The sequence below is a fragment of the Corvus kubaryi genome, unplaced genomic scaffold, assembly GCF_017639235.1.
Source record: "Corvus kubaryi isolate FWS band 111438036 unplaced genomic scaffold, C.kubaryi_AGA036_p1.0 37395, whole genome shotgun sequence".
Classification (NCBI taxonomy): Eukaryota; Metazoa; Chordata; class Aves; order Passeriformes; family Corvidae; genus Corvus; species Corvus kubaryi.
The window spans coordinates 928,262-943,319 of NW_024581134.1; the positions used below are offsets into that span (position 1 = coordinate 928,262).

General features: G+C 40.0%; 1 protein-coding gene across 6 annotated transcripts in view; it reads right to left on the reverse strand.

Annotated features, from left to right (window-relative positions):
- Positions 1–15,058, reverse strand: part of AFF2 (AF4/FMR2 family member 2) — a 303,503-nt gene that overhangs the window by 22,108 nt on the left and 266,337 nt on the right. For all 6 annotated transcript variants that reach the window (XM_042040192.1, XM_042040191.1, XM_042040196.1 and 3 more), the window contains exons 13-16: positions 9,330–9,564; positions 7,303–7,442; positions 6,694–6,757; positions 3,214–3,350 (exon numbers count right to left, since the gene is read on the reverse strand). In XM_042040192.1, coding sequence (XP_041896126.1) covers positions 3,214–3,350; positions 6,694–6,757; positions 7,303–7,442; positions 9,330–9,564 — 576 coding nt within the window. The remainder of the gene's footprint in view (positions 1–3,213; positions 3,351–6,693; positions 6,758–7,302; positions 7,443–9,329; positions 9,565–15,058) is intronic.

A 15,058-nucleotide genomic window follows, 5' to 3' on the forward strand; every position in this document is an offset into this window, starting at 1 on the left:
AGAGTTAAGATGTTTACAAAAATAACAGTAACACCAAAAACCAACAGCCACAGAGATATTCTTCTCCAACTGCAACAGTTAATGCTCACAGTGTTCTGTAATGAAGAGATCAATGTAAAATTAAACAGAAAGCATCACTTAAAATCTGAAGGCCTAAAGTAAATTACCAACCAATTTCTGGCCAACATGGTGAACTATTCTTGGGCATATTAATGATATTATATCCAACCAATTAGGCTGAGTCCTGCAAACATTTGGGATGAGTGTTGAACAGAAGCATAAGAGCTTGGCCCTGTATGTACTGAAGTGTAAAGTATTATATAATAAGGTTTTACATATAATACTTTGGGCTTGAAAAATATCTTGGAGATCCTTCTCATAAATTCTTCTTCAAAGCTTTTAATATATTTTGTACAGAAAATGGTTTTAAATACAGGAAAGGTCATGTTCACAGCTTTTTTATTTCTCGAGTTCATTCATTTATGAGTCTTGTGTACTTGGTCTTCCCTCTCTATTTAATTGCTGCCATCCAGCATTTGGATGATCAAGGATTGAATATTCCTACCTCCTCTGTCTTTGTTTTCCTTTAACTGAGCACACTCCATTCTATGCATTAGTTTCTTGAAAATCAATTCATCGCATAAAATCATTGTTCTGAGCCCTAATGCAATTTCACAGGTACTTGTGTTGGAATAAGTAATAGGGTTCAGCGTTGCGTAAGAAAGTTTTAAGGTATCCAGGCAATCTTGATGAGTTCTCATTTACAAGGAGGTAATGGAGTGCAGGCAGCTGTGCTGCTCTCCCCTGCCTCGCCCCCACCACCCATCCTGAGCCCCAGCCTGCAGCTGCACCACCCCACCTGGAGTGCTTCCTCCATGTCCTGTCCCACCTGCTCTTGGGAACCGTGGTTCTAGTCAGACTGGATGAATGTGATCAAGCACAAAGATCTGTGTCTCTTTGGGATTTTAGCATTACCATTAACTTAAAACACATTTGACAGTCAGATCTCTGATATTCCCCATCTCTTTGATGCTCCACTTGCTTTCACAAATAGGTGTCTGATGCAGATAGTCAGGGCAGACACCACTAATGCAAAAGGGGAAAACTGTGCTTCTGATGAAGGGAGGAGTAAAAGTGAGAAAAATCTCCTTCTATTTGTTATCTCACAGTAAAAATCTACGTTAATATTAGCAGCTACACTGAGAAAGCGTTGTGTGCACAGTCACATACTTTGTACATCCAGCACCCACTGTAGCCCACAAGAACTGGTTTTTTGTCCATGGAGTTTTACTGTGCCTGTACCCGCCTGCTGCTCACCTGGGCAATCACCTTTTGTCCAGGTCTGGCCACTGACAGCAATTAAATGGACAAATCAGTCTCACTGGCTGCTACAAGATGCTGCATGCAACAATTGGTGAATTAAACTCTACCTTTGGTAGTAGGTGATGGAATTAATCTCACCTGACTTAAGCTATTTATATATTGGAGATCTACTATAACAAATTCTCCAGATTCTTCTACAGCCAAAAGCAGTTCCAGAAGGAGTTCAGCTGCTGCTTCCATGCAAGGTCTATTTGTCCCAAAGCCTGCAGCAGGACTGTGCCAGGAGCAGCAAGGCAGCAGGGCTGTTGATGCTCAGGACTGCCAGTCACTCCAGGACACAGCCCTGCCCTCACCTGACTCCTGCAGGTCCTGCCCTTTTGTGAGCCACTCCTGGAGCTGCCATTCCCTGATTGAAGTGGTTCACGTGTTGTGGCTCCTGGGTAAACAAGCTTTTTGGTCTGTGCACTCAGAACAGACAGACTGCTGGACTAAGCAGCAACAGTTTCAACTGGGCTGTGTGATTTTCTTAAAAAATCAAAAACAAACTCAGGCTCCTGTGAAGAAGTGCTCCCCTCTTTAAAGAATATTTCTTTAAATACAATTTATTCTGCCATGAAGCTGCAGCTGTGTAGTTCAGAACACGCTGTCAGGCTGCAGGATGATTTGGGCACAGCAGAGCAGAGGCAGGTGGCTCCTTTTCGAAGTCCTCTGCTCTCCATGGTTTAACATGGATCAAGTGTTGAGTGAACATAATTTTTTCCTTGAGTGATTTCTTTAGATTTTCTTCTTCTCTTTATGAAGTGTAGAATGTAAAAACCATGTTTTTAAATATTTAACAGGCATATTATTTACCTGAGAGTAAGAGCTTAAGATTTGATACATTTTATTATGCAAATACCTCTATATTCAAAATGTAAAACATGCATTATCTTGGCAGTCCCTAATAGCTAATCTGGCATGTTATAAAAACCACCGTTGACATATAAAAACCCAAATATTTAGAGCCTGATTTGCCTCTTCTTCTTTCTCTTGTGCAAACTGCCAGTAATTACACTGACATTAACAAGGATATTCCCAGCATACACTGGGGAAAGCAAAGGTGCATCACAGTGAAGAGGAAAAATCCTATTCTACTTACAGGTAAATCTAATCCTGCTTGATTTCACTTTGATAATTTGCTCAAGTAAAGCAAACTTAGTTACTCAGGAGACTATTATTTCTACGGAGCCAACACTGAAACAGCTATAAGGAACAGTAGCAGATTTTAGAATAATAACTCAGACATTTTATTAGTATGTAAAGGCTCTCTCATCCATATTCTAGCCTACAAATCTACTGTATTAAACTGTATTAAAATTAATTCAGCCGGTTCACATCCCTTTAACATTAAAAATACATTGTTTTCAAGACAATATATGTAGAAGCTTCCTCTCTGGCTATGATTGTATGTCCCAAGTTTCAGCTTTTCTCCTTTTTAACAGCCAAGTTATAAACCTCTAAAACCAGGGTTTGTAATAGAAATCCTGATAGACTCCCTTTAATGTTTTGAATTATAAAACTACACCTTTTAAAAGACAAGTGTCATTGCCAAACAGTGAAATTACTATACTTTACTTCCACCCACTACATTTCAATTTTAATTTTATGAATATTGCAAATTATAACACTCACATTATAACCTCTAAAGGGGATAATTTATAAAAGCAGTGTCCATCAATTATAAATTTTCCATGACATTAATAAAATGGCAAGAACTAATTATGATGACTTCTGAGATGAAGATGCCTTGGACAAATCATTAATACGTTGAAATGGTATTTTTTAAAACATAGCAGGTTCTAATTATGACTGAAATGAGATGATGAAAACGATCACAGAAAGGACATTAACCTGATGAGTTCCACAGTCTCTGAGTACATGGTGTATGGAGATTTAGCTTCTAATGGATCTCGCTCCATAGCGTTCCCGCACTCGATGAAGGAGAGGGCAGCATCAGCATAATTCACTGCTTTACCGAACTTCTCCAGCTGAAATGGGAATGACACTGTCAAGAAAATCCTTCAGCTTTGATTTCTAGGTAGGCAGATTATTCTACAAAGCAACACCAGCATTAGGATGAAAGCAAAGCGACACCGGTAGTTAAGAATGAATTCATACAGTAATTAAGGCAGGGACTATGTTTTCACCAAATCTTTTCAGAGTAGCATGTGACTGGATGCTCCACAGAGGAAAGTCAGTGTATATCCACTGACAACAGGCATTTACACAGGCAAGAAAGAGCACCAAGCATGTTTGTGCACATCCATATTGCTCCTGACAGATGAACTAAGTTTGAATGTCACTATGCAAGGGTTAAGTAACAACCCCATGCCATTTGACTGATGTCATATTCTGCGTTAACTGTTGGTAAAAAAAAAAAATCTCATCACTTACATGATGAGTGAAAGAGCAGGAAAAAAAAAAGGGAGACAATATAGCACTGCTTAATATTTCATTTAACTAGGATTTTATTGCAAAAGGTTTTAGCCCTTGTAATGGTTGTGATTAAACTGACTTAGACATACTGATTTCTTTTTTTATGTGTAATGAATATTATATATGACATTTTTATAGTACGTACTTTATAATAGTATTTAACATTTTCAGTTTTTGATAGCTGAATGTAAGAATTCTACTAATGTGGCATTTGCTATAGGAGATCCAATATAGTTTAAATAATTTTAAAATGTCTTTCTATGTCTCTATCAAAATATTTTTGATGCATCTGCATATGTTTCCATTCACAAAACAGAAGACTATTCTAGCAACATATTAAGCATAGAATTTATTATTAGTCCAAGATAACTGTATACTTATCTTTGTGGCTCCTTCTAAGCCATAACTAGTTCTCTCTGCACACACCTTTAATTTCAAGTTCTGCTCTTGTGCATTGATTATGTACAAAGCCTTTGTATAATTGACAGGTATTAAGAGAAGGATCAGAAAAGGGGAAATGTTTCTGACTGCTCTCTCTGTTCCAGTGGCAGCTTCTCAGCATATTCTTTAAATTCCTTTTTTCACTTTGAAAGAATTTCCATTCATTTTGGAAGACAAAAAGTCTTCCAAAGATCACTTTTTGTGGTATGGAAAAAAGAATCTGGCTGCAAGCAGATTTAGTACAGACACAGAGCTTGAGCCAGCAATGGGATCCGATTCTCTGGAGTAGGTGGAATTATTCCAGCTCGTCACGTCTCAGACAGGGACACAGTGAGGTCTCCAAGATCTCTTCCATATGGTACAGCCAGTTGCCACTGCAGCAGCCCACCCAAATTAGCTGATCCCTTAGTGCAGCTCCAGACAAGGAGAGGTTTCCATGGGGTCGCTCCCGTAAGACATGAAATGTCCTGCCCTTCACCAGAAATCTATTTTCTCTACAAGCTCAGGAACAGCGCTGCCACAAATCCCATTAACATTTGCTGACACATTTTGAGGTCACATGCATTATCTTTCTAGCCACTGCAACACATCTTTCAATGTTGCCTGTGCTCTGTCATGTCAGCACCAAGTAACTAGCAGCAATTGTTTCCATAGGACAAGTAACACTACAGGATTGCACACCAAATGTGTTACATGGAGATAATTTGTGTGCAGCTGCACTGGGTGGGAAAAAAAGGAAAGACTTGAGATCTAAATAGCAGAAGGAAGAAGCAGATACTTTGTTCATGATATTTATGCCTGCCAACAAGTTGATCGCAGCGGATGGCCTCACATTGGGGCACTCGGGGTGTCCAATGGCGGGTGACAGGCAGGGCCTGCCCACAGGCAGCAGTGGGATGTGCTGTGCCTGCTCCTCTTAGTGCTGCTTGAGAAACACCCCTGATCCTGCAGGCACAGCCAAAGGTGAGAGCAGGGGAGACGGGACAACACCTTGTGAGCGTGTCTGGCTGCAGAGGGAGGGGAATTGACAGAGCGTGTTGAGATCATCGGGAGCCTGAGCCTGTAAATATTTGCTAGCAGGTATCCCTGTGCTAGCACCATGTGTGTTTTGTTTAAATGTCACCCAGCTGTGGGAGGTGTTGTGAGCCTGCAGACGCCAGGCTGTGGCTGGATGTGCTCTGCCGAGCCGGCTGGAAGCCATCAGGCCACCTCCTGTAAATGGGCACATTGGGAGGGATGACTGTCACCTTGCTGACAGTCAGAACAGGTGCCAAAACCCTGAACCCCCCACACACAGAAAGCACACATGGAAACACTGTGCCTCGAGCCAAAAGAAGAGCCTGGAGAGCTGAAGCAGACAGCTTGAAATGTCAGCTCTCCTTCAGCTCACCGATGGCAGAGGAGAGACACTTTTTTGTTTGGCTAGTTTGCTTTTTAAAAACACAGCATGTGATTGTCTTGGGGTGGGTTTTTTTTGGACCAACACAGATTTATAAGCACAAAATCTCTAATGTGGAATGACAGAATATACCTGCAAAATAATAAAGTCTGGAGGTGAATAATCACCCAGCTCTTTGAGGGGCAAAGTGAACGGCCACACTCCATTTTAGACATTTTAGTTAAATTAAGTAGAGGAGTCAAGTTCCACTAAGCCTGCCTAAATGAGCCACTGTTCTGCACCCTATGTAACATAGAGGAGCAAAGTCCCTACCTACAAAGCAAATGTTTATTAAGGACACTTCAGAACTGGCAAGAGTTTGTGTAGAACAAACCACGGTAGAATATAATCTGTCAGATTATGTAGTTTCATAAAAATAAAAACACTTGGCAAAATTAGACCAACCTAACTGGAATTTCATCTGGGGTAAAGCCAGTGAAAAAGCTTTCCCAGCATTGAAATACCTCACTGCCAGATTTTTTGGGAATAAGTGTTTTGAGACTTTATCGGCCTAAAACCATGCAATAAAAATGAATGCACTACATAAAAATGAATTGTTTCAGATTTTAAACAATTGGATTGGACATATCGAACAGTTTCACCACATGATAATGGGGTGTGGGGTGATTTGCCTGTCTTTCTGCTATGGAATATTTCAACACTTCTGTTTCAGGCTCAAAGTGAATACGAAAAACCAATTTCAAATACACATCAACTTTAATAAAACCATCTTACATACTTCATAAACAGCATGATTGTTGCTCCCCCTTGGAAGAAACACCAGCTATTGTAAGCAGTTCTTTTTTTGGGAACGAAAACTTTAAAGTCAGGAACGGTGTTCAGGCTTTAACTTGTGCACAGTGTGTTTATGGAGCACAAACTGAAGCACATTTTAGTCAATAGCAGGGTTCCTCTTGGTTTGAGAGGCTTTAGATCGTGTGCAGAATGCCCATTTTTTAACACAGAGTTCCACAGTGGAAAGAAACAAAAAAACCCCAAAACCTGTGACAACCTACCAATGCATCTGCTTTATGCTTCAGCTTCTTAGCCTCTTGCATGTAATAATCTGCATTGTGAAGCCTAAAGAGACATAACCAATTAATTCAAGTCTTTGCTTTCATACAGTTGGACAAAAACTGTTTGAAAAAATTGCTGACTGCCTGAAAGAACAATTTTGACATATATGCCCCCTTATCTCTTTAAATCTTAACCTGATATCAATCTGAAGCTGCTGTATGCAGAGACATGATGGCTGACCAGAATGTAAAATAAGTAGCTATAGAAACTGGCCACCCAAAGGACCCATTAATGTGTGCTGAACAGAGGAAAAGGAAAAATATTTTAAACTAATTAAGTATAAGAAGTTTCCATTAGAGGAGCTAAATAAAAAAATGAAGAAGAATTACCGTGAACCAACATTCATGATCTGAAAACATTTATCAACAGAATCTTCATTAATCAGCGACAACAGTTCATTTGCCAAGATTAAAACTGTGTGTGCCTTTGTGCAGCACTAGCCACACAGGTGCCCAATGCCAGCACTGTAATCAAAGCTCTTCTCTTTTACTGGGACCTCTGCTTGCACGAAAATCCCAATCACAGAGCACAAAGTCAATAAAACTTACACATCATCAAATGTTATTTTGGGTCTTCTGGGCTCAGAATTCCCATTGGAAAGCGTTGGCATTGCAGACCAGATGTCTGGTTCTAGATGGCTGGTGTCAAGAAGAGTGTTGGCTGTGGGTGTATTGTGAGATTCTTCCTCCTAGGAAACACAGGACTGTTACTCACAGTTCAACCAAACACCTTCCAACAATGTAAGTGCTCACCCTCCCTGCCAAAAACCCTTCCCAACAAGCACAAAGCAGCCCTCATCTACACCCATCCACATTCATGTCACCTCACCAAACCACCCTTCCCTTCTTTGTAACAGGAGACTAAGAGATGAATTAGGGAGTGTGACTCCACTTCTGAGCTCTCACCTGAACTCAGTAACTTACAGCTTTAGGTGTAAATTTTAGGTGGATACCATGGTGTTACTGACTATAGATACTGGTTAAAGCAAGGGTGGGGAGATCTAATGTGCCAGGGCTAGATGTAAACTCAACTTCCTTCAAGGTGTATCACACTAATGTAACCTTTTTTTTCTACATTATTAGGAACTAACTGTTAATGTGACTGAAGAGTCTGGATTTCAGCAGTGAGCAATTTCCTTACTCTTGCTACAGAGAGAATGAAAAGCACAAGTCAGGAGTTGTGACTTTGCAACGATTAAAACCAGAAACATAACAGAAGATTTTAAATTGGGCACTTGCAACTTGCAAGCTTGGTCCCCAACCAGATAAACTAAATTACAGATGAACCAATGAACTAGGGAAAGAAGTCTAACATATTTTAGGGGAAAAATATTTCATGTATCAAGATAATAGATTAACCACGGATAAATCTGACTAGAGATGCTGGGATGAGAGGAAGAGGCCCTGCTGTTTACATAGCACTGTTTATTTGCTGACATATGCAGTTCATTTTGGCATTGATTTCAGTTGAAGGCGTGTGTATTACTGGCGCAGCTTGAAGTGACACGACGATATCAGAAAGCAACAGGGATGAATGAATAAGGTGAAGTGATTTGTCACCTACAATCCAATGCAACTTGTGAGTTTTACTATTACAGTGCAGGGTAACAACCTCTCTCAAAGTGGTGAACTGTGAATAATGGGGCTATGCATGGCCTTTTCTGTGGCAGAATTTTCTACTTGTCTTTTAATTTTGACAGTGATACTGAGATACAGTTTGATACTATAAAAGTAAGTATGTGTTTGAAACTCCAGAGGAAGGACTACTTTCTAAAATGAGCCAAAACCCTGGAGTTTCCCTGTTTAACCTAAAAAGAGGATAACAAACTAATGTGAAATTTTATGTTTTTTCAGTGAATTTGCTATGCAGTTTTGGCTATTTTTGTGTATTTTCAGCAAAAAAACCCACCTGAATCTGGTGAAAAGCAAGCAACAAAGAACTGTCTCTGTGAGAACTACTGATGGGGAGAGGGCCCTAACAGAGTGATATTTTTCTGGGGGGGGAAATAATCCCTATTTACACAGTGTCTAAAAGCTTACACCTAATTAACGAAGCTTAGATGTAAATAAACCTGACGGTTGCGAGCCTGCAAACCTAAGAGATGTTATTAACATGCTGAGTGTACTATGGACAGGTAGTGTTTTGTTATATTATTGTCTGTTTAGTTTAGGTCATAATATCCAGTATGACTACAGTGCTTAATTCTGGCTGAGAATTTGGGGCAGTTATTCAGGTGATACTCTGGAAGTTGTATTTTCAAAATGTGTATGTTGCAGCTACAGAGTTAAGGGACTAACTGCAGCTAGTTGGTGGCTGCAAAGGCTCTTCTCTGAGGCTCAGGGTCCAAGTGCTTTAGGGAATGATAGACAACACCAAGTAGATGCCTAATGCTGATCTAAAAATGGAGCTTGCAAGAGCTGTTTATGCCTGGCTCTGCAAAGATCCACTCCTCTTGAGTGGGGCTACATAAGCATTTAGGAATAGGTACTGTGTGGAAAAAAAAACCTAACAGAATAAAGCTGAATTAATTTCATTTTATCTTGTTCTCCTCCACCAGCTGAGGCTGGTTACTTACACAGATTCCTTTGGGGTTTGAAGAAGATTTATTTTCATTTTTTCTGTGTTTAGACACAGAGGAGGAAGAGCTGCTGGTCTGTGAGGTGTTTGTGACAGTGGGCTCCTGGCTGAAGGAGCTGTTGTCACTGCTGTGCCGCCGGTGCACAGGCTCGTCCAAGAGTGGGGACAACGGAGGGGGGAACAGCTTCTCTTCTCTTTTCTTTGTCACCTTCTTCACCGAGCTACTGCTGTTCCTGGGACACAGAGATAAACCAGTTGCACTTCAAAAATATTGGTTAATCCCCCACAGCACAAAACTCTAGATTTTATTTACTGGGAAGCCAGCTCTGCCCTCCAATCTGTCCTGCAGTCCCGTGCCCTCCTTGGTAAGGCACAAGGGGACAGCAGTGAAAACAGAAGAGCAGCCTCTGCCTTTTCAATGACTGAAGAAACCTTCTGCTTTGGAGGACAACTTGCAGTCCATTAGTACAAATTGCACCCAATTTAAATGCTAATTTGAGTCAGTCTTTATTTGAGAGGTCGTAGAGGTTCTGACTCAGCAAAGTGCTGGAAAGTTTTATGCACAGGGTTAGTTCCTTTGACATCAAGTATGACTATTTATGTGTTTAACATTAAGCATCTTTTTAAGAGGTGGATTAGGGCCCACATAAGCAACCTTTGCAAAAAAACCCAAACAGCACATGGCAGCATATGAACCAAAAATAGAATTTATAACAACTATAAAATGATAACCATAACAAGATAAAAATTATTTAACCTCTAGAATAAAACCAATGTTCAGCACTATATTAAAATGATACATTGTAGCTGGCAAAAGCCCTTGAGCAAATATTGGTTGATGAATTGAACGTGATTCAGAAAATGAATGTGGTTTTGACATGAAATCTCAAGTAATATGATAAACTATTGTCTGTTTTATGTACAGAAATTGTTAGCTGGCTAGAAACAGCAGCTGTGATGCACAGTAAAAACAGAAAAAAACCCTGATAGACCTTTCTCCACTTAAATTCATCAAAAAAGAAAAAACCAAACCAAACACCTCACTGACTGCTTAATATGTTACTCTACTCATAGATTTTTATTTCAGGTTCTGTCCCAGCTCAGTCAATGAAGATAACCTGAATTTTAATCTTTTGTTAGACATCTAATATTGTACTACATGATCATTTACTTTTTGTGATTATTGACTAAAATTTCAATAACAAATCAAGTCAACAAGAATTTATGTTTTGTTCCCACTTTCGGTCAGCGTCAGGAATTACAGATCAACTTTGCCTCAAAGTAACCTGGGAAAGAGGAGAAGGCGACCCAGGTTTCCTTACTTCTTTTTTTGGTGCTCTCTCTCATTTCAGTCTGGCCTTTTCTGCAGTTTCACTGACAGTATCAATATCTACACCTTGGCCAGTGCCCTACTTGGGACCTTTGATGATACAGAAATATTTTAGGCTTATCTGTGAAACCACAGAGTGAAATCAAACAAGCTCCTCATGTTTTAAAGCTCCTCTACCCAAAACTACTTTAATTCAGCTGAAGCAGAGTTAAAAATATCTTATTTGAAACCCTCTGATATAAAAGATCTTAGACTGAAGAAATAAAACAAGCTCTAATTCATATTGCCTTACTAGGATGGGTGCTGTCCTGCTTGGAAAACAAATGGGTCTGAAGAAGATCAAAGACAACCATGTTGGAATAGACCGGCAGTTCTTCAAGGAGATGGATTTTGTGCACATGTGGTCCTGCAATATGTCCTCCAAAAGGTCTCACTCAAAGCTTCATCTGTTCGCTTTCTGACCCCCAAAGGGCATTTTGGAACTCAGACAAGCTACCATAGTTATAGCACAGCAACACTCTGAACTTTTTCCAGAGGAAAGTTTTCCAAAGGAGGGTGAGCACTGCCCTGACAAAGCCTGCAAGTGTTCTTGGATTGTACAGCAGCAAAGACACAGTTAATGAAACACCTGGGAGCAGAACCCAAACCCCCTGCCTCCCAAGCACATGCCCTGCACAGGGCACCCTGAACATGCACTCATGGGTGGGAACACAGAGCAAAGTGGTTTTCTGTGCCGCTGTGCACGGAGCAGTTTGGAGCTCTTCACTATTTTAAACTTCACCAGTTCACTTCATCTTTGGGCTCGGACACAAGATGGGGCAAACCAAGGAACAGGTGCAGCTACTCAACTCTGGCACATAAATCATGTTGGAAGAATTAACCACAAAAGAAAAGGCACTGGAGGATATTTCTTCTACATAACTTACATTTAACTCCACCCCCCCAACAATACAGTTTTAATTGTCTGTTGGTTTTTTCTTTCTTTTCTTCCCCTATTGGCCACTTAATCCTACGAGTTTTTGCAGGAATTAAGCTGATAATTTTTTTAGCAATGTTACCTCCCTTAGATTTACGCTAAAGCATTTATGTTAACAATAACCTCCATGAAATAGGTTGTTACCAGCAGTTAACCAGATTGTCACTTTGCTTTGGGCTGTTAATGGCCTAAGAAACTGATCTTTGATTGCAGGAATTGCTAATTTTGAATGAATTTATTGCAATAATTACTGAGACTCAATGGTTTAATTTGCTGACATGATTGTTAGTTAAAATATATTTAAAATCTAGGGAGAAACACAATAAAAGTGCACGGAAAAACTACAAGCAGAACTGATGGTCTTGTGGCTGCAGGGTTTAATTTTTTGTGTCTAAAAAAGGCCAATTATCAAAGAAGGAGAAGGTTCCCCATCTGCTTTTTTTTTTCCCCAGCCTGGTTTCTTTTAGGGTAGAAAGCAAGCAAGCAAGTAGGCAACAAGAGGTCAGTGCATGAAGAAGGGAGAATTTCCAGCTACTCTCATGTTTCAAGCTGCACTTCTTTGCCCTTTCTTTATCCTCTCCTTGTGGTATGCAGTGGTGTCTCTGGCCTGTTAGTGAGGCAAAGCCACTGTCTGTACCAGACACTTGGCTTTCCTTTGCCTCTAGTACTCCCCCGGCCCACAATCAAATGCTGCACATTGATGGTGTATCTGACTTTTTGCAAGGGGTTTGCAGGGAAAGGTCACTCCCACATTAGCCTGGACCATATGGCAGCACCTGAATGGAGCTAAAGTCATTGTCATAGATGTGAAGGCTGCCTGTGCCATGAAGGAACCCCAATGAATGCTGCTGTGACTACCCAAGGGATCAACTTATACATATTGCCAAATAAGGTGTATCTTCAACTAAAGGTCAAACAAAAGGGAACAGGAAATTTCAAAAACCAGAAATGCAGAAATGCTTGCCTCAGACAGATTTCTAGCATGCCTGCTAGATGGTGGGCATGTTTCACTGGTACGAGTCCAGTTTGACTCACAGTTTGCACCACCAAACAACTCCCTGTGTTGTTACAAAAAGCCAAATACTGGTGGGTAGTGCTCTGTCTGGACTGGGTCTACCACTCAAATATTCAGATATAAATGGTATTCAGCAGCACATCAAATTAGTGCTTAAATTAAAATTAGAGTGCCAAGCAAGTAAATAAAAGTAAGCAATCCTCTGTTGCAAAGCAGGCAGCTGATCTGACAAAAATTCAGCTTCACAGAAGTGTTTCAGCGTATTCCTATGAAAACACTGAAACACCTATTCCTTCATTTGCTGTAAGCATCAGAAATAAGGGAAATACAGTGGCAATAGTTTGAATAGTATATTTTAAGTGTCAGGTCAGATTTTGGGAAAGGCATCAGCCCCTGAGGATGTGAGGGAAGGAACAGAGAGGTAACTATGGCTTATACAATGACTACCTAATACAAACCTGCTCTCTGGTTGTGCAAGCGCCTTTTGAGTTCACAACTGACCATTTGAAATTTCTGAACTCAAACTGTACATGCAGTCATAGAAACTTGTGGAAATTAGGCATAGAATTGCCCTTATTAGACACTTGACCCTTTAAAGATTAATTGTACATCTTTGCTTGCTTTACTGAGCCCATATATTTAGGGAAAGACAATGATAGAAATGTATCCAAATACCTAAACTATAGCAAGGGAGACAATGGGAGCTGTGAAAGCACAGGTGTGACCTATCCCTCCCTGATTCCTCCAGACTCCTGAATGCCTCGAAATTTTGGCCCAGAGATCATCATCTTTCTGTCAAAACACTCTTGTATCTATAAAAAAGCCTAATAAAAATCTCCAGTGCCTGTCTTGAGGAACTTGGCTTAGTGGCACAGTGATCAAGTTCTAATGGGAGAGACCTACATTTCCTACGAAGTGACAACATCCACCATGAGACTTAACACCTTCTTAAGGGACGAAGATCATCCTCACACCTGCAGCTGACTCACCCTCATTTCTCAAAGTCCTTATATAGAGTTCTAAAAGAAAACTTAGAACTTTTGGGAATAAAAGACCAAATGGGAAAGCCTGTCTTTCAACCTTTTACCCCTGAAGTTTTATTTTCCCCCATGCTCTTGAACAGTGGACTTTCTTCTGCCTCCCCTTAAAATTTTCCTTAACTCTCTGGAGAACAGAACCACTCCTGACTGCTTAAAAATGAAATTTTTCAATTTCTAGAAATTTGTCTTCACACAGTTCATTCAGGTCCCTGATCTTTTGGGAAATACATTGATCTGTACTCAGTTGCATGTCTCTGGGAGTTGAAAACCTGAACTATCAAAAAGTATTGCAATTTTTTCAAGCAAACTCAGAAAACACTAGTAAAAAATGCAGTGTGATCCAGGCCTCAGTTACTGCCGTGGAAGTCAGAAAATTGTGCTTCAAAACTTCAGGCAGATGAGAGAAAAAGCCAGCATATGGAAATAACTATTGATGGACACAATTATGTTTTAAGAGAGAATACCAAAGGGTTGAAAGCTCTGAGGAATCAAATTAATGACCTGGAAAACAAGCTCAAATTAAGAAACATCAGGTTGGGGGTGGATGCTTAGGGCCTGATCGTGACAACAATAGAAAAATTTTTTTTTTAATGGATTGTGGAGGTGTTGGGGATGGATAATCCTTGATTCCCTCTGCAATATATCTCTGCTCATTGTATTTCTAGCAACGACAATCAGGCAACACCCATCACGATCTTTATCAAATGTGCAACATGTTACAGATCCCACTGTAACTTTTAACTCATCTTCTTTTTCCAGACTCCAACTCTGATTTTCTCAGTGGCTGAATGAGGGGCTAGTCCACAGTCTGAAGTTACTGCATAATGACACCAGAATAAACAAAACGATGCTCAACCTTCTTTAGGGATTTTAAAATTAGTGTGCTATTTCATAAATTATTTCTAAACTTAATCTAAATTTAGCTATCCTCACATTGTTTTCAGAAGCACATTGTGATTTTGATTCTTCACTTATCCTAGTGCGAAGCAGAAAGAAGTACTCATCTCAAAATCATAAAAGCACAAAATTGGTAACAGAAGGGAACCGGACTCTTCAGCTATTTACAGAATGTTAACCTTGTGACTCTGTAATCAGAATCAATATTTATGTGGCACCTGTTTGCTCAAGCATTATAGCCATCTCTGAAAGACACTCTGAAAGGCACAAACTATTGGATGGTGTACCTGCTGAGACACAAAGCACGTATCTGAGACACTTGGGATGGTTGCCCCTGGCATTGCTGTACACACAGTTAAAACAAAGAGGCAATGAACATGAGGCAAAGTCACTATTTTGTTCAATAAAACTGGGAACTGTCTCTTAGGCAAATGATTTAAAAAAAATAATTCCAGGCAATCAAATAAAT